At 52.8% G+C, this 25,421-nt stretch overlaps 10 protein-coding genes across 10 annotated transcripts; 5 read left to right on the forward strand and 5 right to left on the reverse strand.

Moving 5' to 3' along the window:
- Positions 1-85: 85 nt before the first annotated feature.
- On the reverse strand, positions 86-1,462 carry NFIA_101750 (FAD-binding oxidoreductase; the record flags this gene model as incomplete). Its single annotated transcript, XM_001266587.1, has 1 exon — positions 86-1,462. One exon carries the CDS (start codon positions 1,460-1,462, stop codon positions 86-88), a length of 1,377 nt encoding a protein of 458 aa, XP_001266588.1.
- Positions 1,463-4,228: 2,766 nt separating this feature from the next.
- Positions 4,229-6,073, reverse strand: NFIA_101760 (putative MFS sugar transporter; the record flags this gene model as incomplete). Its single annotated transcript, XM_001266588.1, has 5 exons — positions 4,229-4,759; positions 4,820-5,011; positions 5,066-5,475; positions 5,531-5,620; positions 5,680-6,073. 5 exons carry the CDS (start codon positions 6,071-6,073, stop codon positions 4,229-4,231), a joined length of 1,617 nt encoding a protein of 538 aa, XP_001266589.1.
- A 622-nt stretch (positions 6,074-6,695) lies between these two features.
- NFIA_101770 (UPF0075 domain protein) lies at positions 6,696-8,147 on the forward strand (the record flags this gene model as incomplete). Its single annotated transcript, XM_001266589.1, has 3 exons — positions 6,696-6,782; positions 6,834-6,908; positions 6,978-8,147. 3 exons carry the CDS (start codon positions 6,696-6,698, stop codon positions 8,145-8,147), a joined length of 1,332 nt encoding a protein of 443 aa, XP_001266590.1.
- A 1,308-nt stretch (positions 8,148-9,455) lies between these two features.
- Positions 9,456-10,970, forward strand: NFIA_101780 (putative C6 transcription factor; the record flags this gene model as incomplete). Its single annotated transcript, XM_001266590.1, has 4 exons — positions 9,456-9,788; positions 9,854-10,441; positions 10,493-10,584; positions 10,637-10,970. 4 exons carry the CDS (start codon positions 9,456-9,458, stop codon positions 10,968-10,970), a joined length of 1,347 nt encoding a protein of 448 aa, XP_001266591.1.
- Positions 10,971-11,211: 241 nt separating this feature from the next.
- tpcA (O-methyltransferase tpcA) lies at positions 11,212-12,843 on the reverse strand (the record flags this gene model as incomplete). The annotated part of the gene is made up of 4 exons (XM_001266591.1): positions 11,212-11,560; positions 11,615-11,882; positions 11,935-12,378; positions 12,456-12,843. The coding sequence occupies 4 exons, from the start codon at positions 12,841-12,843 to the stop codon at positions 11,212-11,214; spliced, it is 1,449 nt and encodes a 482-aa protein (XP_001266592.1).
- Positions 12,844-13,240: 397 nt separating this feature from the next.
- tpcB (metallo-beta-lactamase type thioesterase tpcB) lies at positions 13,241-14,261 on the reverse strand (the record flags this gene model as incomplete). The annotated part of the gene is made up of 2 exons (XM_001266592.1): positions 13,241-14,038; positions 14,097-14,261. 2 exons carry the CDS (start codon positions 14,259-14,261, stop codon positions 13,241-13,243), a joined length of 963 nt encoding a protein of 320 aa, XP_001266593.1.
- A 390-nt stretch (positions 14,262-14,651) lies between these two features.
- On the forward strand, positions 14,652-20,193 carry tpcC (non-reducing polyketide synthase tpcC; the record flags this gene model as incomplete). The annotated part of the gene is made up of 5 exons (XM_001266593.1): positions 14,652-15,001; positions 15,048-15,348; positions 15,396-16,508; positions 16,555-18,921; positions 18,967-20,193. 5 exons carry the CDS (start codon positions 14,652-14,654, stop codon positions 20,191-20,193), a joined length of 5,358 nt encoding a protein of 1,785 aa, XP_001266594.1.
- Positions 20,194-20,521: 328 nt separating this feature from the next.
- tpcD (trypacidin cluster transcriptional coactivator tpcD) lies at positions 20,522-21,902 on the forward strand (the record flags this gene model as incomplete). Its single annotated transcript, XM_001266594.1, has 2 exons — positions 20,522-21,271; positions 21,324-21,902. 2 exons carry the CDS (start codon positions 20,522-20,524, stop codon positions 21,900-21,902), a joined length of 1,329 nt encoding a protein of 442 aa, XP_001266595.1.
- A 1,426-nt stretch (positions 21,903-23,328) lies between these two features.
- Positions 23,329-24,519, forward strand: tpcE (Zn(II)2Cys6 domain-containing transcription factor tpcE; the record flags this gene model as incomplete). The annotated part of the gene is made up of 1 exon (XM_001266595.1): positions 23,329-24,519. One exon carries the CDS (start codon positions 23,329-23,331, stop codon positions 24,517-24,519), a length of 1,191 nt encoding a protein of 396 aa, XP_001266596.1.
- An 81-nt stretch (positions 24,520-24,600) lies between these two features.
- Positions 24,601-25,278, reverse strand: tpcF (glutathione S-transferase tpcF; the record flags this gene model as incomplete). Its single annotated transcript, XM_001266596.1, has 1 exon — positions 24,601-25,278. One exon carries the CDS (start codon positions 25,276-25,278, stop codon positions 24,601-24,603), a length of 678 nt encoding a protein of 225 aa, XP_001266597.1.
- Between the last annotated feature and the right edge of the window lie 143 nt (positions 25,279-25,421).

Consider the following 25,421-nt stretch of genomic DNA (forward strand, 5'->3'; position numbering starts at 1 on the left):
CTTCAGAGCCTGCAATCGGGGAAGATTATCCCTGAAGAGGTAAGTTGCTCCAATCTCATGACCTACATGGGTTGTCAGCATGTCATCAAGACAGAACAATTCCCAAGTGCCTCCCACCTGCAAAATTAGCATTGGCTTGCACGACAGGCTCCTTTTTGCCAGCAAAGCAATCCGATCTCTTGATCCTCGAGAGTAGGGCTCGCATATACGTATGCATCGCCGCGTCATGCTCAGGGTCATACCAGCAGAGAAGCAACGCGACGTTGTAGTATCGTCCTCGATCTGCGCAGGCTGTGGCGTCGATGGGGACACTTATGGTCTTCCCGTAAGGTATGAGCTCAAACATTAGCACGCTGTTATTCGATCGCGGGTATTTATCCATAATCGCGTCGAAATGCTCCCATAAATCACAGAGCAGATGCTGGTCAAGTGGCATGGATACTTTGGTCCCACTGAAACATTTTCGACCCTCCGGGACTGGATCGACATTTGCAATTCTATTGAGCTCTTTGTAGGACATCATAGACGTTTTGTTTATTGAAGGGCCCAGAGACATCAACGGCGCAAAGAACTCCTCAGCTTTCTCATGACTGCCGTTATAGAATGGCAAAACCAAGATACCAGTACGATCAGCCGCTGATGGCGCCGCAAGCCCAAAGAAAAGGCCACTGTTTTCGTCTTGCAGTTCGTCGAAGCGACTGGCGAATTCAAGGATTCCCGGTAATCGATCTACGGTGAAAATGAGCGTCCCACCATACACTGGCCCAGCAAGCTCATAAGCACGGAAACCAAGCTCTGTCACAATCCCAAAGGCTTGACCTGCTCCGCGCACTGCCCAGAATAAATCCTGGTGATCCTCATCAGATGCCTCCACAATGGTACCGTCTGCTAAGACCATTTTGACACTGAGGAGATTGTCGCTGATCAGACCGTATCGGCCAGTTAACCACCCGAAGCCACCTCCCAGTGTCGTCCCGGCAACTCCTGTGTGGCTTGCAGTTGAACCGACAACTGCCAGGCCATAAGCAGCAGTGGACTCGTTAACGTCGTCCCAGATAGCGCCACCCTGGACACACACAGTTCTAGAGGCAGGGTCAGTTAGAACCCGACGCATTTTCGTCAGGCTGATGACCAGTCCACCGTGGGTAGCAGACGAGCCAGTGGTAGAATGTCCACCGGCCTCCGTGACGAAGTTGATATGGTGCTTTCGGGCAAATTGCACTGCTTCAGATACTTCTGATGTAGAAGTCACTTCGACTATAGCGCCCTGGCGAAAGTCAGTCAGTCCCCGTCGTATGTACAATGAGAACGTGGAGGAACACACTGCGTCTCGTTCGCAAGTATCACTCCATCTTTTAATCTTTTCCGCATAGTCCTGAGATCCGTAACAAATCACATTCGCTCGGGTCCCCTCCAACCACCGTCTCAGTTCCAGTACATGTGAATATGACATGAACGGCATGATGTATCCTGCCCAGAAACGCAAGAATGGGATGCAGACAGTAAGTGAACTGCAAAATACATAAAGAACAAAGACCTGCCACATGGAGATGCCCTGTTTTAAACCAGGAGTAGGCAACGGTTTCTAGCCATGCTATTGGACATGATTGATCAACTTCGTCATGATTATACTGTTCGAAAAGTATCACTCGGTCAGACCACAGAATGAGGCGGGGTCTCGCCCGCAAGTACCCTGGATAAAGAAAGTAAGACCTTGATCCTTGAAAACGATTAGCCATGTCTACAAGACCTGATACTGACAGAACTGAGCTACGACCAGTTTCTCGAGTAATGCTCAGGAAAGGTCTTGAGACACCAATGATATCCTTAGGGCTCTAATTTAGAGTTACGATTGCAAAAATGTCATATGGAGAACTGGAGCTATTTAACTTGAACGATCTTTTGCAGTACCCTCAAGGGAAATATTCACACGGTACAGTCCTGGCATACGTCACAGACCTCTACTAAAGCCTTCTGGCACAGTGGGCAGCTATTATGAGCCCTTAAAAACCATCTTTCCAGGCAAAGATCATGGAAAACATGACGACACCGCAGTGTATGAACTGGATGATGCTTAAGGACCGGATCTAAACAGATAGAGCTGTCGCTCACGTTAGCAACACATGCCCGTACTTTTAGATGCTCAACATCAAGGATCAGGACCCTACCATGTGATGCTGTTGTACTGGAAATATGGAACTTCGGCGGGTCGCGTCGACATCAGCCAGGCACCCAGGAGCTCTATAGGGGCTGCCTCTTGAAGCTCGTTTAGTTTGTCTGCTATGGTTTCGCGAATTGATCGTTCATAAATATGATCCAGGTCTTCATGCTCATTCTGCGTGGTGCAATACGATGTGTATAGTATCCTATTCATTTAGTCAGTGTTCAGCTGTGGACATAGGGACAGGCATTATAGTCCAGGGAACTTTTACCAGAGTGCCAGGATTAGATAAAAACTGCCACATGCGAAAATGGCCAAGTACAAATCTGTTGGATCATTTGTGTCATTCTCCAGGTCATTGTCAGAAGTTAAGTAAGGCGTTGATGTTTGCTTCTGTGACCTGCTGTGCAGTTCCATCGTGGCCCATCATGTCTTGATCATATATCTGTGGAATAGACAGCAGCCTTTGATGTATTATTAGCAAGTCTGAGACATCCAGGTAATTAGCCAGCTGGGTGGCATGATATCATGTTTCTAAAGCTAGCTAAGGAAGTTTCCATAAGCTTAATGTTTGCTACCCACATGAGATCCTTGGGAAATAGCTATGTTTTGGACCCAAATATTAACTAAAGGCAAAACGAGGGTGGCGAAATACCTCATATGATATTTCTATTCAGCTTGTCTAAACTGAAATGACCGTTCTAGTTTGCCACCCGCCCTCTTTGAATGCGGTGGCATGATATTAAACTTTATAGTGGACAAGTTCAGTGTCCCAACTTATAGAGCCATATAAAATTTTTTTGGAAGATATCAAACAATGACAAAATCATGGCAGATCTGTCTGCAGATAATCTAGTCATGCTGTAATTGACAAGACGTGGCGCAACCATTATGATTCTGTACCTGTATACATTATATCCGTCAGGTTAGAATAGAGTTCTTGATATGCTTCATTCTGATGAAGTTTTAGATGTTCTTCACAATCATAGTTTAAAGGGAAAGGGATCTAAATAATCTAATATAGTTGATTCAGAGCATTCATTTGCAGCAGACTTATCTAAAGTAATACAAAAATGTGAGGTGAGTCTTGTGAGTCAAGATGGCCTATATGAGAGACGATAAATAGAAGAGATTAAAGCAACCAGGTAAACAGCGACATCGTCAGACTTTGCTTCGGTAAGCAGGATTGGGAGGATAAACCCGAATCAGCTTCCAATGTGCGAGCGCGGCAGCAGCATCTGTATGATATTCTCGGGTCAAAGTAGCCAGGACATTTCTCTGCAGTGCGAGCCTATTCCTCCTTTGTGTTTCCAGTAGTTACCAATGATATACTTAGTCGGCTTCAGACACAGGGAAGTCTGTTAACAAAGACCATAGGAATGGCATTCGCATACTCCTGAGCTCTGTGAGTCACCTGTCTTTATGGCAAGTCAGCACAGCCATAATAGCCACCGCCGCTGTGCATTGCGTAGATACATGAAGTGATGGTTTCGTGCCATGAGTAATGCTAGGAGTAGTAAGCTAGGTGGCTGCACAACCTATACATAAGGCACCACCCTAGTGCATGTACTAATTTACTGACGATGGAAAAAGAGGCCCTTTACATTAAAGCTAATGATAATAGGGCTCCAATACTAAGACTGGTCAGTCCGTCGACCTTTCCATATGGAGACTAAAGCATGGCGGAAACGGGAAACGAAGTACTAAGATGTGGAGATACAAGATTCATAATAGCTCGTTGATGTGCGTATAATGCCTACCAACAATGCCAGCAGGGGTGTAGGTTTCCGCTCTAACACTTGTAGTTGCCCATATCTTCTTGACCACGAACTACACGCGAGCCCAGTGCTTCGGCAATTAACATCCCGGTAGCCTAGGATTGCTAACTAATGTTGGCTAATAAGCCATCTTAATGTAGATAAGATCAGAGCACTCCCTAATACAGATTGGGGGTTGACCAGTAGCTGCCGGTCCATTCCTCTATTCAAAGGATCAGAACATATGACATCGACTTGATAATAGATAGAATACAGACAGCCCTGTAATTGCGACTATATAACTCGTACATCATACACCAACGGTGGTCGTACCGTGGAATTCCTCATGAGCTGATTCTTGACCTTCGGCTTTTGTAGCATCCTCGTCAGCGAGCTTCCGCGCTGCTCTCTCCGCGAGCACATCACTATGAAGCTTGTATGCTCGCTCCATGTCCCAGTAGAACGGGCTGGGTGTGGAGAACAAGGCGTCGATCGATTCCAGGGACCGATTGCACGTTTCCGGGTATAGCAGGTAGACAATGGGGATCCAGAGAAGGTTTAGCCCGGCGAGGAGGAAGTAACTGCGGCTCTTCAAGCTGCCAAACATGATGGGATTGACTAAGGTAGTCATGCCGACTCCGATAGCCCAGCCCGTGATACCGAACCCGTTGCCTTGTGCTCTCAGATCCGATGGGAAAATTTCTGTGGGCACAAGGAAGGCCACCGTTCCCCAGGTTGCAGCATACCCCAGGTTAAAGAGGAAGAGCATTGCCACTGCGGCTGGTGCATACTGTGAAGCTTTGCTCGGGTTCTGAAGCGAGCCTTCATACACGCCACCGGCCTGCAACAATAATTGATTAATTCTGCTCTCAAATGTTAAAGGGCAATGGCTGAGACTTACCACAAGCTCGACAGCAAACAGGACCAGGGACCCTAGCATCAGACACTTTCTCCGGCCGAGTCGATCCACAATTTGCGCACTGATGACCGTACCGACAATACCGATCGTGTTCAGTCCCCCTGCGAGACCGTTTTGAGTAACCTCACTGTACCCGGCTTGGCTGAGAAGAACGGGAGAATACGCTGTAACAGCCTTTGATCATTGTAAGCTTTTACCCTAAGACTTTTGCGGAACGTATAGACTTACTGTAATACCCGTCCACGAAGCCATGATCTGAAGCCACACACAAAGCCAGGCCCGTCGACCCAGATTCGAGCCGGGTCTGCCACCCTTGCCGATCAGGATCTTGACAAACTCAATAGGAGAACTGGGCTTGCTGTCCTGAGAGGATGCAACAATCTCCATGTATTCGTGGTCAATGTCCGCGGGGGTGGCTTTATGGGCGCGGATCCTGGTCAGTAGGTCGCGAGCTTCCTCGTTACGACCGACTGATGCGAGATAACGGGGGCTATCCGGTAGCATTTTGATGAACAAGACCAGTATCAGGGCTGGGACACATTGGAAGGCGAGCAGGAACCGCCAGCGGACATCAGAGTAACCGTTATTGATAAAGGCGAGCCCAAAAGACAGCCAGTATGCGACGGAAATTCCCAAGTCTAGAAGACGTCAGCCAATATTCCTACGAAAAGGCATCCCGCGGATGGGACTTACAGTTTGCAATGAAGACATAGCCCAAGAAGCCTCCACGGTGCTCTGCTGCAGAAGTCTCGGCCACCAGAACGGGCGTGATACCGGTCAGAGCTAGTAGAGATGAAGTTAGCAAGTTGCAAAATCTAGCCTTCGGATGCACTAGGACATACCTCCAGTACCGACACCTGTGATGACTCTGGCAACCAACATAAAATCAGAACTCTGGATTGCAGCTTGGAGAGCACCTCCAACCAATGCAAATATAGAGCCGATCAGCAGACCGTTGATACGGCCAATACGATCAGCCAGCCAGCCCCCGGCAAAGCAGCCAAAGATACATCCAAGGTAGTAGATACTGACAATACCTCCTTGATGGGTAGTATCAGTCACTTTGCCATTTGGCTCACCAATGCCGACCTCGGTAACATAAGTAGGCGCGCTGTTGACGCCTCCCATGACCCCTTGATCATAGCCCTCGAAGAAGATGCAAACAAGGGAGAAAACTTGAATTGCCACATTGAGCTGCGACGACGAAAGCCGCTTCCAAAAAGTGGTATACCCCATGATGTATGGACCTGTGCACAAGATATCAAACCGTTGAAAGATTCAAACCCCCGAGTCCATTCACAGGCCGTTGGAGCTTGCAGTAGACACGAGACTAATGCGGAGGAAAATCCGGGGGGAAGAGATCGATTTAAATAATAGTCTCAGCCCTAATCCTGCACTCCATCCCAAACCGATCCATAAAACAAGATTGGGCGTTTTGGAGCAGTTTCGGGCGACATCGTGTCAAAACGTACTCCGTCTGTCCGCGCAATGGCGAAAACTCGGGGAGAAGCCACAATGCGGAGAGCATCCCCAGAGATTTTTGGCCGTTTAAGCGTTTAGCCGTTTACCCTTCAAGCATTTAACAGCTCTTCCGTTTACCAATTTACGCGTCCAGCCAATGGCAACCCAGGGCCACTTGAAATCCAGACCAATGATGTCCGTGGCTTGCCTTTCAGGGCTGGTAGTAACTAACATGAAGGCAAATAAGACGGACGCTGGCCCAGATCACAAGGGCGAGCTGACATGTAGTCACAAGCCGACCTGCCTAATCTATTTAATCCCTCGTCCGTCCACTGCCAAAGAAACGCAGGGTTGAATCGTTATCGGTGCATATTCTCCAGCAACGAAGGTACGAACGATGACTGTCAACGGCGCTTCCAACGGTACTTCCAGCCGCCCGGCCCTGGACCTGACCGTCCTGGGCTTGAACAGCGGCACATCAATGGTGAGTTCGGATGGAGTTATCGCCAGAAACAGGGGGCTCACAAACTTGTAGGATGGAATTGACTGCGCTCTGTGCCACTTCCGCCAGGAGACTCCCGAGTCTCCCATGCATTTCGAGCTTCTCAAGGTATGTCGGGCAATATTCGGGGCTATGACAGTCGGTGCGACGAAGACACTGACAGATCATGGCTTGTAGTATGGCGAAATTCCTCTCGAGCAGACCATCAAGAAGCGGGTCATGAACATGATCCTTCACAATAAGACCTCGCCCTCGGAGCTATCGGAAGTAAATGTCATTCTGGGAGAGACATTTGCGGCTGCCGTCAAGGAGTTTTGCCAGGAGCACAAAGTCGACATTGAGACCATCGATGTGATCGGATCTCATGGGCAGACCATCTGGCTCCTCTCCATGCCAGAGCCAGGCGAAGTGCGCAGCGCGCTAACCATGGCCGAGGGCACTTTCTTGGCTTCTCGCACCGGAATCACCACCGTCACCGACTTCCGAGTCAGCGACCAGGCTGCCGGTCGCCAGGGCGCGCCGCTGATCGCCTTCTTCGATGCCCTGCTGCTACACCACCCCACCAAGCTGCGCGCCTGTCAGAACATTGGCGGAATTGCCAACGTATGTTTCATCCCCCCTGACTCGCACGGAGGAATCGATGCCTGCTACGATTTCGATACCGGCCCGGGCAACGTGTTCATCGATGCCGTGGTCCGCCACTACACCAACGGCGAGCAGGAGTATGACAAGGACGGCGAGATGGGCGCCCGCGGCACCGTCGACCAGGAACTCGTTGACGAATTCCTCCAGAACCATCCCTACTTCCGCCTCGATCCGCCCAAGACCACCGGCCGCGAAGTCTTCCGGGATACTATTGCCTTCGAGCTCATCCGCAAGGCGGAAAGCAAGGGACTCAGCCCAGACGACGTGGTCGCCACCGTCACCCGCATCACAGCCCAGGCCATCGTGGACCACTACCGTCGCTATGCGCCCAAAGACCTCCAGATCGAGGAGATCTTCATGTGCGGCGGCGGAGCCCACAACCCCAACATCGTCAAGTATATCCAGAAACACTACCCGAATACACGCATCATGATGCTGGACGCGGCCGGTATCCCCGGCGGCGCCAAGGAGGCCATCACCTTCGCCTGGCAGGGCATGGAGGCGATTGTAGGTCGTTCGATCCCCGTGCCTACTCGTGTCGAGACCCGTCAGGAATATGTTCTGGGCAAGGTATCGCCAGGCAAGAACTATCGCAAGGTGATGCGACAGGGTATGCTGTTTGGCGAAGGGCGGGACCACCTCTCGCCCGTGAGTGAGATGGTAAATTATGTCAAAGGGGAAGTGTTTGATAATAAATGGTGATACTGTGTTACGGATATGAATATAGATGTATTATAGAAGTCACAATGATTTATGAAACGTTATTGAGGGTTAGCAAATGATGAATTCGGCTTGACTTGGGAAGTGATTCGGATATAACCGTAGGAAGATAAGATCAAAACCTATTATACTCTCCGTAGCTGTGATAGAGCAAGATGAGAAGAGAATTTGAGGTCTTCTATGACTTTTGACTCGGTTCCAACCACTGTATATAAACACAGTATATTGGGGACGGAGAGACCATGGATATATATAAAGATACACCTACACAAGTTGATCACGCACAAGGTAGCTTTCTATTATTTTCAAGTAAGAAAAGAAACCATACCATCCAGGTTATAATTTAATATGGATTATTACACGATCAGTGCCTCTTTTATGCTTATAGTTAGGGCTTACAGCCTAGCATGTCCTTCCATGATGCATTTGCCTCAGTATCCGAGTTTTGACCGAGTCATGCCGAGCCATGTATCCCTAGCGACTGTACCACTTGATAAGGAGTACCTCGGTAACTTAGTTAACTAACTTGTACGTAATTGGTCAGCAGCCGCCACTGCAAGGGACGCCACGGATCATCGGGTCGACGCGTTTAACAGTTAACAGTTGAACAGCTTCATCCATGCTCTACCTAGCGTACTCTCTAGTGCCAGACCATCGTGGGAATGTCGCAACGTCCGAGGAAATTTCAACGTGCTTCTAAGGCCTGTTCGTGCTCCTATCAACAACTCGTGGTTTTTCCCTAACAACCCATAGGTGACTTCTGCCACAGACGTAGCATAAAATGCAATAAGATCAACGGCCCTCTGGCGCCCTGCCAGAACTGCGCTGACTTTGATATTCAATGTACATATGATCGCCCGGCCAGGAGGCGAGGAGTTCCGAGAAATGCCAGTTTAGCAGAGAGCAAGTCTGCTCGGCCACTCAGCTTGGATGCTGCAGGATCATCCTCGTCGCATTCAGCTCGTCTAGATCCTATCAGACAGCCTGGCGCTGCTGATTCCCCGTGGGACATTCTGAATGGCACCTGGACGACTGCGCCAACTTCCAATGATGGGGCGCTGGTGAACTCGTGGAAGGCATTTGCGATTGGCTGCCAGAGCACTATCCACGATCTCGCTCACGTCTATTTCGAGATTGTATATCCCATGTGCTTATCTCCTTGTCCAAGAACGCCGGGACATCTGGCTAATGCCTGATTTTGATAGATTTCCCTTGTTTCACCGGTCCTCATTCCTGATGCAGCTGGAAAAGAGAGAGTACTTGAAGCATCGCGGATTATTCGCGTCGACAATGGCCATGTGTGCCTTGGCCTCTGCGCGGGCTCGTGACGGAGCCCTGTATTCAAAGCGCTGGTGTCCCTCGCAACTAGCAAATCCTCCCTCCGAGGTCTTTTGCGCTGCGGCAAAGGAATCCATCCCGCGAGACCTGGCCGCAGCAAAGGGTACGGAATACCTGAGGACATGTGCCATTCTTAGCATTGCCGGCATCCAGAATGGACAAATCCAGGACATGCAACAATATGCGGGGATCTACCATACACTGAGTGCAATGGAAGGGCTGCATGACGAGAAGCTATGGCCCAAAGACCTGAGTCCCGTTGAGGTTGAGGTCCGGAGAAGGATGGTACGCAGGCGCTTCCCCGTCTCATCATTTGCACAACCCTGCTCAATGTCTAACGGCCGTGCTAGTTCTGGTCCATATATACCTTAGATGTCTATTCCTCCATTGTATGGGGCGGAGTCATCCGCTACCGAGAAGCGCAGTCTAATGTACAGTATCCGAGTGAGGAGGATGACGATTTCATCCCCAACATGTCGTCCCTTCAGAGGGATCTTAACGATGCTTACGGCGGAAAAGGACAGCCGAGTCAGTGGATGCGTGGCTGGAACTTCACCACCGACCTTTATCGAATACTGGAGCATGCCGTCGATTGCCAACGGTGGCGGTCGCCTTCAAACACTGATGGGAAGACCGGAATCTGGTCATTATTCCGTCCAGCCCCAATGGCCGCAGCCTCTGTCATGGACCACGTTCTTTCCATGTACTCTTCTCTGCCGGCGCAGTTTCGCGAGACTCCGCCAGTCACTGGTGACCCCGCTCAGGATATCGTAGGCTTCCAGTCCGCTAACATTCAAGCAACTCTGCAACTGCTGCGCATGGTCCTATTCGCAAACGAAGACCCAGGGGCGGATGGCAAATGTGACGTCGCAGGGCAAGTCCTGAGCGTCTTTTCCAAAGTGCCTGTCGAATATCTGAAAGCTATCAGTTCTCCTTTGGTATGCTATTCCCGCCAACATTGAATCGACGGTCTGTACTGATTCTCGAAGCTGCATCATCTGGGCGGAATTGGCTATATCCTTGGATCGGCCATGGAAGGAAGTCTCTCTGAGAGATCTTATAGACGAGTCCGTACGCTCCTGTAGGTCATCCCCTGCAACTTCCCACAGACAAACCGAGACTCACTGTGATAGATTGGAAATGGCCCAGCTTTTGCATCGGTTGGAGTCAGGCCTGCGACGGTCCACTGGTGCCAGTGAACGACTCAAAGCGCAGGTAGGTCGCATAGACGAGTACATGCGCATGCAAGCATCGTCGACTATGTCTACCCGAAGGTCATCCTTTAACCCCGACCATATGCCGTCGGAAGATCATCAAGACAGCATGGCGTCCATACATGCACCTCTAACCGGGTTTGAGGACCCGCTCACTCAGTTCCAGCTGCCGCCAGAATTACTGGATGACTGGCCGTGGTCATTCGATACAAGTCCGCCCGAGGGAGTGTTTCCAATGCCGTTCATTAAGTGATGCTCTCTTTGCAAGGATGCGTACCTTTTCCTGAATTGCTCTGTTCACAAACGGCCGATTTGATCGCAATCAAAGATGCAAAGATTTTATTCATTCTTGCAGACCAATCCCAAAAGGCGGCTGGTTCACAAAGATGGCTACGCGTCTACCTCCCTCATCTCATCAGGGTTAATGTGCTTTTCCTCGATTAAAATGGGCTATTTTCTGTTCCGCAAATTCTCCAGAACGATAGAAGGATATACTATCTGAAGCCATTTACCTCGGGTAAGACTGCTTCAATCAACGACACCTGGCTCCTGCAGTCCCAAATCTTCTTCAGCTTCAACCCTGCGGCCTGGAGAAGACTCTTAAACTCCGCTGGCGTCCGTTCAATCCCGTTAATACACGACATCATGGTGATATCTCGGCTATGGCTGAACCGCGTGTGGTAGCCGTAGTTGGCCGGCAACGGGCTCGGGGCCGAGTCCAAGTCGGGGTCGCCGATGGTCGTATTCATGACCTGATCACAGATCAACAAGCGAGAGTGTGCCGCCATACTCGAGCGAATGGCGGCCAGAATGCGTACGCAATAGTCGTCGGACCAGTCATGACTTTGTAGTGTGCCAATGTTAGAAACCGTCGAGCATGGGAAAGGACAGCCTTACAGAACATATCGCAAAAAGTAAATGTCGGCACCCTCAGTGGGGTTTGTATCGAAGAAGCTATGCTCGACAAACTGCACTCGTCCCTGATGCAATGCCTCAAGGTTCTCCCGGGGCCAGACCTTCTCCAGCCCCTGCTTGACGACCGGACCACGGTCTTGCACAATGAACCGCAGCTTTGGGTAGACCTTGCTCAGTTGCAGGGGAAATCCGCCGACGCCTCCCCCGACATCAACAACTAAGGCATCCCCCAAGGAGGCCCATGGGAAATCTGCGTGACGTTAGCGAGAAAGCCGATCCGACGATGTCAAGGTGAGAGCTACCGTAAACATGGGCAGTCCCGAATACTCGCCCGCCGCCAACCATGGACAGACCCATGATCTCCAGCTCCGGTCTCGCGACGAGTCCATCATCTTCCCTTGGCGGGAGCCCCATAACCAGACTCGGAATCCCCGGATAATGGCCGCCAGACTCCAGCAACTTCTCTGGAGCCACGCGTTCCTCGATCCACTCCCATCGGGTCTTTTTGGTGCAGACGGCATTTTGCCAAGCTGTCTTTGCAACGTCGTAAGAGGGCCCGGTGTCTGGCTGCAGGAGGGTGTGTGGCAGACGATCGGAGGCCGTGAAGCCCTCACTATTCACCAGCTGAACGTAGGCGCGCAAGGGCTCATTCGACACTAGTGCCGCAGAAATGCCATTGTTTGCGAAGGTATTCGGCCCGGTTTGCTTGAAAATACCAATCGAACACAGGTATCTCAAAATGCGAGCTGCAGATCGCGTCAGTCGCCTGTTATCACAAGGAAGAGAGGATTTGTTCGTAACCCTCATCCCAGAGCAGACTCACCCAGCTTTCGGGGTTCGATTCTGGCCTTTTGGCTGATCCGGTCGACGTGCACGCCGCCCTCATCACCGGCTGCAAGGAGATCAGGAATGCGCCGCTCAGCAGCGATGTACAACGATCGAGATTCCTGAAACTGCGTTGCTACTTCCAGGATCCTTGCGCTCGGATCTGACACCAACTCGGTCAGCTTGCCAACAGCGGCTAGGATGATCCGCTGAGCATCAAACAGTTCCCGACTAGGAAGCATTGGAGCATTCTGCTTGCGAGAGCCTTTTGATGCCTTCACCTCCGCCGACCATTCCGCGATAATGGTCTGGACGGTGTTAGAGATAATGTCGGCAGTCTGAAGAAGTTGCGCCGCGTCGCAGAGAGACTTTGGTTGCCGTTCCATCTTGTTGTCTTTTATTCGTTTACGCGGGTTGATCAAGGGACACTTTTGTTCCAATACAGCAGTGTCGAGGTACTTATCCAGATGGTAGCGCAGGCATTGTAACACAAGCATTCCTCTTACGCCGCACTCGGGGTGACATCTGGTAGATATGGAGCACGCCCGACAAAACGACCCGAGGAAAACCACCGAGCGTAAAGCACCTAAAGTCTAGTTAAACTGGGGCTGGGCATTAGCCGGAGGCCGGAGTTGTAAATACGCTGCTGTTCATTGCAATTGAAGCCCCGTGTCTACAAGGAGAAGGAATGGTTACGTAGTGGAATGCTCTCCTCGATGTCTTTAGCTGGGATTAAAGAGCCCCATAAATGCGGAGATAATGCAGTACCACAGATATCTGTACTCATGTGTATTCGATTGCAAACCACTTTTTCTGGCCTCCTCTAACCTCAAAAGCCACCCGGTCATCCTGTGCCAGCTTCCGCAGAACCTCGTCGACAAACGGTTCCAAGGCCATTGCTCGCACCTGCTCATCCAGGTCATTTCCATGCATGGCCGTCACCAGCTGCTGGACGGTGACGCTGCCCTTTCCCCGTGCTCCGTTACGTTGGTCCTCTGTTTTCATCTGCTTCAACGTCTCTACGACCCTGTCCTCCCGACGGGCCTTCTGCGTTAGCTCCAGGTCCAGCTTGCCTGGCAGGTCGCGTATCACTGCGCCGTGAGCCGGATAGCCCACCGCACAGCGAAGCGATTGCATTATCCGTAATGAAGACATCCAGGTACTAAGCACCTCGACCGCGCTGCTTCCATGGCCCAGGACGTTGTCCCCGGTGAACATGGCATTTTCCTCCTCGAGGATGAAACACATATGGTCATGCGAGTGGCCTGGGGAGTGTACAGCACGGACAGTAGCCCCTTCCACACGGAAAACCTGCCCGTCTGAAATCGGCTGCTGGGCTTTGCCAGGGGTATGCTTGTAGATAGAACCAGACAGGTAAGGGTATAATTGGAGAAGATCCGGAACGCCCCCGGTGTGGTCACCATGCCAGTGGGTGAGCAGAACATGGGACAGCTCGATCGAGGAGTCTGCCAATGTAGACGAGATCAGGGTGGCCCATTCGGGGATCCCCTGTCCCGTGTCGATGAGCAGACGTTGGCGGCCGGTGCCCACGATATAGGTGTTTGTCCCTTGGAGCGTGAACTGAAGTCATTCGATCAGCCTGGAACTACAGGTGTTGAAGCCGTGCGGCTCTGCGTACCTTGCCTTCATTCTGGCCTAGAATACGCAGCACGCGGGGGCTGATTTGTTCGACATCCTCAAGAGTGGGCAGCCGTGCGTGCTGCTCATCCAAATAACCCTCCCAGGCACATATGTTCAGTGCTTGGTTGATTTGTCGATATCCTCCTCGTTTCGCATTGGCCATGATTACTGTTCCTATGTACAAGGGGGAAGTATGTGCAAAGAAGTACAGCGGGAAAATCAAACAGGAAAGCGAAATGTACGGAGTCAATGATTACTGTCACAGTGGTCATCGGCCTCGGCCTAATTGGACCTGAGAGAATTGACCGACCAGTCGGACGTCCAAAGTATATCGACCGAGCTCTCTGTAGCCCGAGAGCAAGACGGACTTCCGAACACGGCATGTCCTGTTGGGCTTGACGCATGGCCAGCATATAGACATGTCTGTACGCAAAAACCTGCATTGACTACACGATAGCCTCCTTGCTCTACGGAAATAGTATCTAGGGTTAGCAAAGATACCTCTCCGATTTCCCGTATCTGCTGTGAGACTGTGAGGTCTATAGCAGCGACGATGAGGCCAGTAGACTTTACCCCCTCGTCCGAGTCTCCCACAGCAGAGAAAGGAATGAAGCTCGTCTACTTTGGTAACGAGCTTCCTCAAGATGGCCTTCAAGGCATCTGTCGACGACTACACGCCTACACCAAAGACCGGCGTTACCCGCTCCTTGCCCGATTCATCGAGGAGAGCACCTGGGCAGTCCACGATGAAGTTCGACAACTACATGCCGCGCAAAAAGCCTTGGTAACCCCGTTTGAGAGCGTTCTACATCTTGCCGAGCAGCCTGAGCTGTGCAGAGGACCTCTCTGCGGGTCGATCGAGGGCGTTCTTCTTTCTGTTATTCAGTTGGGAACGTTTATCGGGTAAGTGCGACAAGATCATAACAGCAGCCAATACTAACGACATCAGGTACTACGAAACGTCACCGGATGAATACGCCTTTGACTCTGCACACACCTATCTCACAGGCCTTGGGCTTGGCCTGTTGGCGTCGACGGCTGTCTCTCTCTCCCCGACGCTGGCGGACCTTCCCTTGGCCGGGGCAGAGGTCGTCCGAGTGGCTTTCCGTCTTGGAGTGCTGGTTGCCGATGTCTCTCAGAATCTTCAACCCGCTGATGCGACAGGCGATCGTGGCTCATGGGCCTACGTGATTCCCAATGTCACACCTAGTGAAGCAGAAGAGGAGCTTACTGCTATCCACACGCGAGAAGTGAGTTCTACCAGAGTATTACCATATTTACCAGCTAATAGCGGTAGAATACTCCCGAAGCTAGCCGGATCTTTATCAGCGCAATCAGTCGGACGTCAGTGACCATCAGTGGGCCACCGGCTCGACTTAGGCGCCTCTTTCGAATGTCTGATTTCTTCCGTGACCGCACCTTCGTTGCGCTTCCCGTGTACGGAGGGCTGTGTCACGCAAAACACATCTACAGTTCGCAGCATGCCCGGTCAGTGGTTCAGGGCCCGTCAATAGCGGCCTTGGACACGCGCTTTATCGCCAGATACCCGATCCTCTCGACTGGCAGCGGCGAGCCCTTCCCTACAGCCACGACGGCGACGGAGCTGTTCGAACATGTTATTACCGAAATCCTCACCCAAGCTATTGAGTGGGAAAATGTCGTTCAAGGAGTAGTAGAACGGGCCAAGCTGCTCTCCGTGTCTGAGGTCCAGGTCCAGGTCTTCCGCATCTCACTTCCTGTTCATGACCTCCTGTCAGCCTTGCAGACCTCCCTAAGGGAAGGAGTTGAGGTGACCATCAAGGACCTCGATCCATGGATCACAAAGACGAGAGACGATGAGCGACCCACCCCGCGCGGTACGGCGCAATCCAAGATTGCCATCGTCGGCATGTCCTGTCGCATGCCCAGCGGAGCGACCGATACGGAGAAGTTCTGGGACATTCTGGAACAGGGGCTGGATGTCCATCGCAAGATCCCTCCGGACCGATTCGACGTGGATAGCCATTTTGACCCCGCGGGGAAACGCGTCAATGCTAGCCACACACCGTATGGCTGCTTCATTGACGAACCAGGCCTGTTCGATGCCCCCTTCTTCAACATGTCCCCCCGAGAAGCTCAACAGACCGATCCAATGCAGCGTCTCGCCATTGTGACGGCCTACGAAGCCCTGGAGCGGGCAGGATACGTGGCGAACCGCACCCCATCGTCCAACAAACACCGCATTGGCACGTTCTACGGCCAAGCCAGTGACGATTACCGCGAAGTCAACTCGGCACAGGAGATTAGCACCTACTTCATCCCCGGCGGCTGTCGTGCATTTGGACCGGGACGGATCAATTACTTTTTCAAACTCTGGGGGCCGAGCTTTAGTATCGATACGGCCTGCTCCTCCAGCTTGGCCACCATCCAGGTATGTCGGACGTCTTGATCATCGTCCTCTGACTAACCTCTCCTAGGCAGCCTGTACCGCTCTCTGGAACGGCGACACCGACACAGTGGTTGCCGGAGGAATGAATGTTCTGACAAATTCGGATGCCTTCGCCGGCCTCAGCCACGGGCATTTCCTGACCAAGACTCCCAATGCATGCAAAACGTGGGACTGTGAGGCGGATGGCTATTGCCGTGCGGATGGAGTGGCCTCTATCGTAATGAAGCGTCTGGAAGACGCGGAAGCAGACAATGACAACATCTTGGGAGTTATTCTTGGGGCTGCGACAAACCACTCTGCTGAAGCCATCTCCATCACCCATCCACATGCCGGTGCCCAGTCCTTTCTAAGCCGACAGGTCCTCCGCAGCGCTGGCATCGATCCAATGGACGTCAGCTACGTTGAGATGCACGGAACTGGGACCCAGGCCGGGGACGCGGAAGAAATGAAGTCAGTCAGTGATGTTTTTGCCCCGGCTGTTAAGCGGCGCAGTTCCAAGCAGCCAGTGTTCATTGGTGCAGTCAAGGCGAACGTCGGCCACGGGGAAGCTGTAGCAGGTGTCACCGCGCTGGTGAAGGTACTTCTCATGTTCCAGAAAGAGACCATCCCCCCGCACGTCGGCATCAAGAATAGCATCAATCCTGGATTCCCGAAAGACCTGGATCAGCGAAATTTGCATATTCCCTATGAAAAGCAGCCCTGGCCCCGCGGTCCCGGCAGGAAGCGCATCGCGATGGTCAACAATTTCAGTGCCGCCGGGGGCAATTCGACCTTGGCTGTGGAAGAAGGGCCCCTTCGACCAAAGCCGGCTGGCGAGATCGACCCCCGTCCTTGTCACCTAGTCGCCGTCTCGGCAAAGAGCAAGGTCTCCCTCAAAGGGAACCTCGAACGGCTTCTGGGCTTTTTGGACGCACATCCGGACGTGGTCTTGTCTGACCTGGCGTACACGACCACGGCACGGCGCCATCACCATAATCATCGAGTCGCCGTGGCCACTTCGGATGTCGTGCATCTGAAGGCTCAGCTGCGGGCAAGCCTCGAATCCGACTCTGTCAACACCCTTCAACCGATTTCTGCTACGGGCCCGCCCCCTATTGCCTTTGCCTTTACCGGCCAGGGATCCTCATACAAATCATGGGACCTCCAGCTTTTCCACGACTCGCCGTACTTTCGCGCGCAGATCCTCAATTTAGACACGCTGGCGCAGGGGCAAGGGTTCCCTTCTTTTGTCCCTGCCCTTGACGGCTCCTATCCCCAGGACCATGCCCATTCCCCCATCATCACACAGCTAGCACTGGTCTGCACCGAGATTGCTCTAGCAAAGTACTGGGCCTCGCTAGGGGTGAAGCCGGATGTGGTGGTGGGCCATAGTCTGGGTGAGTATGCGGCCTTGCACATCGCCGGAGTTCTGTCTGCCAGCGATGCCATCTTTCTTGTCGGACAGCGTGCGTCCCTGCTGAAGGATAGGTGCCAGCCCAGTAGCCATCAGATGATGGCGGTTCGGGCGTCCCTCGCGCAGATTGAGCAGTTCGCGGGGAGCCTGCCATATGAGGTTGCCTGTGTCAACGGACCCAGGGAAATGGTCCTCAGCGGCACCCGCGAGGAGATGGCGGCGGTGGCGAAGCCCCTGCAAGCTGAGGGATTCAAATGCGTTGTTCTGGAGGTAGCCTTTGCCTTTCACTCGGCGCAGATGGATCCCATCCTCGACGAATTTGAGGCGCTGGCGGCATCGGGCGTGGTCTTCCAGGCACCTAACTTGCCGGTGATCTCGCCGTTGCTGAGTAAGGTGGTCTTTGATGAGCATACGATAGATTCGGTGTACATGCGGCGGGCGACGCGCGAGACCGTCAACTTCCTCTCTGCAATGGAGATGGCGCACAAGATTTCCACCATTGACGACGCTACCGTGTGCGTTGAGATCGGTCCACACCCTGTCTGTGTAAACTTCGTCAGATCCTCCCTCCCCACGACCAGCGTGACAGTGCCGTCGTTCCGCCGCGGGGAGGATAACTGGGTAACGCTCACAAACAGTTTAGGGGTTCTCCACTGCGCTGGAGTGCCTGTGGACTGGAATGAGTTCCACCAGCCGTTCGAACGTGCCCTACGGCTATTAGATCTCCCGACCTATAGCTGGAATGAAAAGACATACTGGATCCAATACAATGGGAATTGGGCCCTCACCAAGGGAAACACGTTCTACGATGACGAGGCCGCACAGAGCAATGCACTTGCGGGGCTGGCATCGGAGCTGAGGACATCCACCGTCCAGCAGATCATCCACGAGCAGTTCGACGGTACAGCTGGGTCGGTCGTCATGCAGTCAGATCTCATGCAGCCGGATTTCCTAGCGGCAGCGTATGGCCACAAAATGAATGGACGGGGAGTTGTTACCTCGGTAAGGTCTGTCTCCCTTTTTGCCCTGCATGACTAACATCAGTAGTCGATCCACGCCGATATCGCGTTCACGCTGGGTGAATATCTCTATAAAAAGCTATATCCCAATCAGGAACCACACATGAATATAGCCAACCTGGAAGTCCTCAAGGCTCTTGTGGCGCAGGAGAACACCAAGACACCACAGCTCATCCAAGTGTCTGCGAGCACCGAGAATATCCGGTCCGGACAGGCACATCTGAAATGGCACAACGTGGTCAACGGATCCATTGAGGAGCCCTTTGCCAGTGCGACTATCTACTACGAGGAAGCAAGCGAGTGGCTGGCATCCTGGCGTCCTGCGACACATCTCGTGCAGGGCCGGATCCATGCGCTTGAGCGGCTCGCCGAAGACGGCGTGGCTAACCGCTTCACCCGGCGCATGGCCTACGGACTGTTCGCCGGCAGCCTGGTCGACTATGCCGACAAGTACCGCGGCATGCAGTCAGTGGTGCTGCACGAGCTCGAGGCATTTGCAGATGTCGTCCTCACCATAGAGAAAGGCGGCACCTGGACCGTTCCCCCGTACTTCATTGACAGTGTGGCCCATCTGGCCGGCTTCATAATGAATGTCTCCGATGCGAACGATACGGATGCCAATTTCTGCGTCACTCCCGGATGGAGCTCGATGCGGTTTGCGGTGCCCCTCCTTCCGGGGGACAAATACCGCTCTTATGTCAAGATGATCCCGACGGTCGAAGACAACAATATCTATCTGGGTGACGTCTACATGCTCCGGGACGAGACTATCGTCGGCATGGTCGGGGGAATCAAGTTCCGGAGGTACCCTCGTATCCTACTCAATCGATTTTTCTCAGCTCCGGATGCGGATGCCCGAAAGTCTACGCCTGCTACATCTGCGCCGGCTCCTGCTCCTCCTGTTCCTCCTGCTAGATTGGAGGCCGTGCAGCCCAAAGCGGCACCGGCCAGCACTCCGGCTGCTCCAGCACCAGCCGATGCGCCGACCACTAACGGAGTCGAGGCAGCCGCTGAGCCCGACGCCAACAGTACCGCCGCCAAAGCGATTGCTCTGGTGGCTACGGAGGCCGGACTCGGGCTGAGTGACCTCAAGGATAGTGCCAGTTTCTCTAGTCTAGGGATCGACAGTCTGATGAGCCTGGTGATTTCCGAAAAGTTCCGGGAGGCGCTGGGGGTGACAGTGACGGGCAGCCTGTTCTTGGAGTATCCGACTGTAGGGGATTTGAAGAGCTGGCTACTGGAGTATTACAGCTGATTGCAGCCCGGCTGCTGTCTTCAATCTTGTCCATTTCTTTTACTTTTATTTTAATTCATATTTTTATCCATAGATAGCGCTCATTCACGAACGATAAGGTATGAGTATCCACTAGCATCTGCCGGATATAGCTTCGATGCCAGCGGTTACGGGGAGGGCGATCCATGGTTGTATTGTTGTATTCCCAGCGTGTGAAATTAGACACATAAGGAGTAAATATGATTGGCAAGGTCAAACTCTGCGTGCGCCGATTTGGTGGACGTTATAAGAAAGGTCCATCGTACGAAATACACTGAGCATCTGCGAAGAGCCATGTCTGGACATCCAGATGGATAGTATCACCCAGCTGGAAGCCCGGGCCAACGAGGTCGCCGCTGCCGCCAAAAGGCTAGCCGACTACTGCCGCAATGCCAGAGTGGATGGGGCGTGTCCACAAGTCGTCGTCCCGTCAGAGGCGCCTCGGGCCATCCGCGAGATCCGACGGTTGCTGCTGAGCAATGTCGATCAGTTGCAGACACTTCTTGCAGAGCCGGCAGACCTGGTGCAGCGACTAGCGGTGCAGTCTCAACTTCTCGCGTGTCTCCAATGGCTAGGGGAGTTTCAGGTGCTGGCATGTCTGCCTCTCACCGGTAGCGTCAGCATCCCAGACCTCGCACGCCTTTCTGGCGTTCCCGAGACGCAGCTAGCCCGGATTATACGCTTCACAGTCACGGTAGGATTCCTTCAGGAGCCCCAGCTAGGGCACGTTGCGCACAGCCCGCTGTCAAGCCTGTTCGTCAGCCGACCATCCCTGCGAGACGCGATGATGTTTCTGGCGGATTCGGCCGCCCCCACGGCGCTGCAGATGGCCTCAGCGACCGGTCGATTCGGCGATACGGTGGCCAGCGAAACTGGCACCGCGTACAATATCGCCTTCGATCATCGAGACCCCTTTTTCTTTGCATGTGAGCAGCGGCCGAAGTTGCAACGGCGCTGGTCGGCGTACCTGCAACATACGGGGGGCGATGCCAGCGACCTCACCCGGCAGGTGCTCGCCCGAGTGGACTGGTTTAATTTGGACAATGTTTGCGTTGTGGAGGTAAATGTAGCCGGGATATGGTCGCAGTGGGTATAAACTGACCGAATCCTAGGTAATTGGACCGCAATCCCAGAGTGTCACCATGATACTCGCGCAGCTTCACCCGATGCTTCACTTTATCGTCCAGGAAGTAAGAATCCCGAACTGGAGTACCAATGCTGCGCCGCAACAGGATGTCCGCAGCGTGCAAGTACGTGAGCTGGGCGGCCCACAGCGCGTCCGCGACGCGGCCATTTACATCCTGAACTTGGGCCCTCTACCGCATGCTGTCCTCTCCACGTCCGTCCTGGCGGAGGTGCGAGCGCACTTTAGTGTTCTAGCCGCCAACAGTCGTGCGACGCTGATCCTTACTGGGGGGCTCCTGCTCCCCAAACCGGGAGCTGTAGATGCCACGGTGGAGGCCAGCGTGCGTCTGCACGATCTCTCGCTGCTGCAATTGGCCAATGACCGATTAATGGAGGAGGATGAGCTGGTCGAGCTGGTCCACGGTGTTAAAGACAGTGTAGGGCGACTGGTTGTGGTGAATCGACTCCACCTGCCTCATACAACCACCGTGGCTTTGGGGGTAAAGTATCAAGCTTTCGGTCACGGTGATATTTCTCTTTTGGACCAGCCGACTGAGAATCCGTAGTATCCAGTGGAAGAATGTATAACCCTATACGAAGATCTCGATTTGATTATGGAAACTTGTCACTACGCTCCCTGTCGAGGATCCCCCTTGTAGCCGTCAGTGTCCATTACTGATATTTCACAGACATACCTACCCGAAGAATCCTGTAGACATGTGTGAGGCTTCGTTGGCCGGGAACAGTGTGAGCCTTCCCAAGTCCGTCGCCCACGGGATTGGCTGATTGCCTTAATGTCTTGCTTACATTATCTGAGGTAAATGTAATCGCTCAAGTTATGGAGCTGTCTAGGGCTCGCAATGAGGGGCACGCCAGTTTCTGTCTGATGGGTATCAGGCTCATAGACCCATTGTGAGTCCCTTGCATGAGAACTATCTTTGACTACTTTTATCACATGCTAGCTGAGTTGTTAACATTGCCCTAATATGGAAGAAGTATGGCTAACTTTATAACCAACCAAGCTTCGGCATACGCTCACCACCAGTCTCTCAAACCTAAGATAGTGAACTCCAGTCCGAATAAGCTGAATTGGTGTAAGTCCACTTAGTCTCGGTGGTTGACGTCTACGAGACTCCTTCCTAATTAGGCGAAGCTGTGGTGTCTGGTTAGATCCACCCTATCCTCCCCTAATGCAGCTCGAGTGATAAGCTCAGAGTTATCTTTATGTCTTTGTACTCGGATGCAACGTTATCTCTGCATTCAGCCGGGACTGGACTGTACATATGACCAATAAAGTCCAATCGGAAGATGATCCCGCAATCGACAGTTGGTGGAGAGCCTATAGGGGTTTTCCCGTTATCATGACAAACAGGTGTGGTTCATGGCGATTGGTCAGGGTAATTATGCTTTGGGTCAAGAAGTGGTGCCACGGTTCAGAAATGCTTTGCTGGACGAGAAGAATGTGTGCGCTCCAAGGGATACCCTCGACAGCCATTAGGAATCCTGAGAATGGGTAGCCAGCCCCTTGATATTTGTCATCCCTTGCAGGAAGCACTCTCAGATATCCGCCGAGTCCCGTCAATGCCCTTGGTTTGGAATATGTTAAGCACTGAAGCTGACATTCTAGACGCGTTAGGCCCGGCCCGTCCTGTATGATAGATGTGATTCCCGTAGGTCATAGAGATGGAGCAATTGTGGTGAGTCACCACTAGATTATTGAGTTTGCATGACTCGTACATGAATGAAGCAATTCTTTCTATCAACGACTGGCGTCAATCTGGCCTCAGCCTATGTGACATCGTGCTAGACGCGATAGATTGCGTCAGCCTCAGCTCTCCAATCGTCAGTCCCCGGGAGTATATCCGAGACACAATCGCAGGGATCACGGTCAGACATGGCACCCCACCATATGAACTTGCTTGCAATGATCAACTACTCTATCTTGTAGATCCTCTCTGATGCGGCCAGCCAGCTTCTCTCGAACCGAATTGGATGCGGTCCCCAGCGTCTTCCCGTCGGGCAAGTGCTCTCCACAAACTGTGTGACAGTTGTCATGCCTGTGGACTGTCCAAGGTCAGATGCTCCAAGGAGAAACCGACCTGCTCCCGATGCCGCCGACGGGGCACTGTCTGTGAGTATGTTGTGACCAAACGTCCCGGCCGCAAACCAGACAGTCGATCTGGGGGAGAGCCAAAGCCCGTACACCTGTCGCACACCTTACCTTCGCCGGAGTCCTCGACCGCGATCTCTCAAGGCAATTTTCCGGATCCGGACGCCTTCGATCCACTCTTCGCCTTGCCGGAGCCGTTCGACAGCACGCCCGAACTGCATTCAGGTCCCTTGTCCACGGTTGACTCGAGCTTATCCTCTGCACTGACCACCTGGTGCCCCGACTTTGACGACTTTTTCTCCTTCCCGGTCTCCACCGAGGACCCATTTCCTGGAGACCGTGGTGCTGTCTATGACGGGACGAGTAGACATCCGTCGAATCTCTATCGCCGCAGCGAGAGCTCTCCCGTTGTTCCAGACGACACGATCTATCTGTTTGGCAAGCCTGTGGATCCCTCCCCTTCAGACCAATCACTGCCTCCGACAACTACAATCGCCAGGAGAGCCTCTCCCACTTCGGGTAGAGAATCACAGGCAGATTTCCGTCGTTTATCCTGCCGGTGCTTACTCCGCGCCCTTGATCTACTCAAGCAATTCGAGGTCATTCGAAGGGAGGCGGATATCGAATCCTCTTTACCCTCTATCGACGCCGTAGTTGAACTAAACAAACAGACCACGGATGCTATTACCGAGATTTTACAATGTCCATGCTCGCAAAAGGACGGCTACCTCCTCGTTCTCTTGGCCTTGATCGTCTGCAAGATCTTGGACCGGTACGCCGCTGCCGCGATACCAGGAAAAGAGCAGGGCCGTGCTCCCAATCGCAGGCTCGACGCGAGCCCGATGCCGGGGCAGCGGGTTCTTGGCGAGCTGCACTGTATCCAGCGGGTGATGAACCAGCTTGGACCGAGACTCAAAATGTATGGAACACAGGGTGCCTCTCTGGGGCAGATCTTTCACGGAACGGACGCCCCCTTGTCGGTCGGTTTGGGGGATCAGTTGGAGCCGGAGTTGCATAAGCGGTTGAGTAAACTATCGTCCGAGATTATCGGTCTTTTACGTGAAGCCCAATAGAACATCTCTATTACTTTCTTTCTTAGGTAGACACGTTTGATTCCGTAGCTAGTTACTAAAATCAGGCAATAACATTACATATCAGGTAGAAGGGAAGATGTCCGCCATGCCCTTCTTAACTCCCGGCCGTGCCATCATGCGATCCAACCAGTTCTTCACATGCGGATAGTCCTCTATAGTGTATCCATCGTCCGGCTGAATAATCGCCGTGACAATGACCTGCCAGGGAATCCACGCCAGATCGGCAAAGGAGCACTTGCCGCCGACGAGCCAAGGACCATCCCCGTCTGATGCCACCTTTTGGCGCGACAGATGGCCTTCCAGCACGCCTGTCACGCGATTGATTTCTTCGACGTAGCGCTCTATCGCGCTGGGGATCTTCTCCGGGTGGAACTTCTTGAACCAGGACGCCTGGCCGTAGTACGGGCCCTGGCCGCTGGCCTGGAAGAACAGCCACTGCGTCGCCAGGGCGGCGAGGTTGGAGCACGCAGGGAAGCTGATCCGGTGGTTGGGATCGTAGTGGCTCACGAGATACTCGACGATCGCACCGGATTCCCACAGCGTGAGGTCGGTGTTGGGATCGTAGATGGCGGGGATGCGCCCGTTGGGATTGATGGCGACATAATCGGGTTCCTTGACCTTGGATAGAGGCACCGTGATGATCTCATGCGGGAGATCCAGTTCGGCGAGGATGATGGCTACGCGCGGGGGATTGGGGCCGCCCTTGCCGTAGACTGTGATGGGTTTGATGTCAGTCATGTCTGTCTTGATCTTGTAGGGACAAAAATGGAAAAGGTGTCATGCACGGCAGGATACCAACAACGGGGTGGGGTGACATCAGTATATATAGTTCAACAGTCCGGATGCAACCCTCCTGCTGATTAACCAACCATTAATAATGT

Source organism: Aspergillus fischeri, genomic scaffold (assembly GCF_000149645.3).
Source record: "Aspergillus fischeri NRRL 181 1099437636245 genomic scaffold, whole genome shotgun sequence".
NCBI lineage: Eukaryota > Fungi > Ascomycota > Eurotiomycetes > Eurotiales > Aspergillaceae > Aspergillus > Aspergillus fischeri.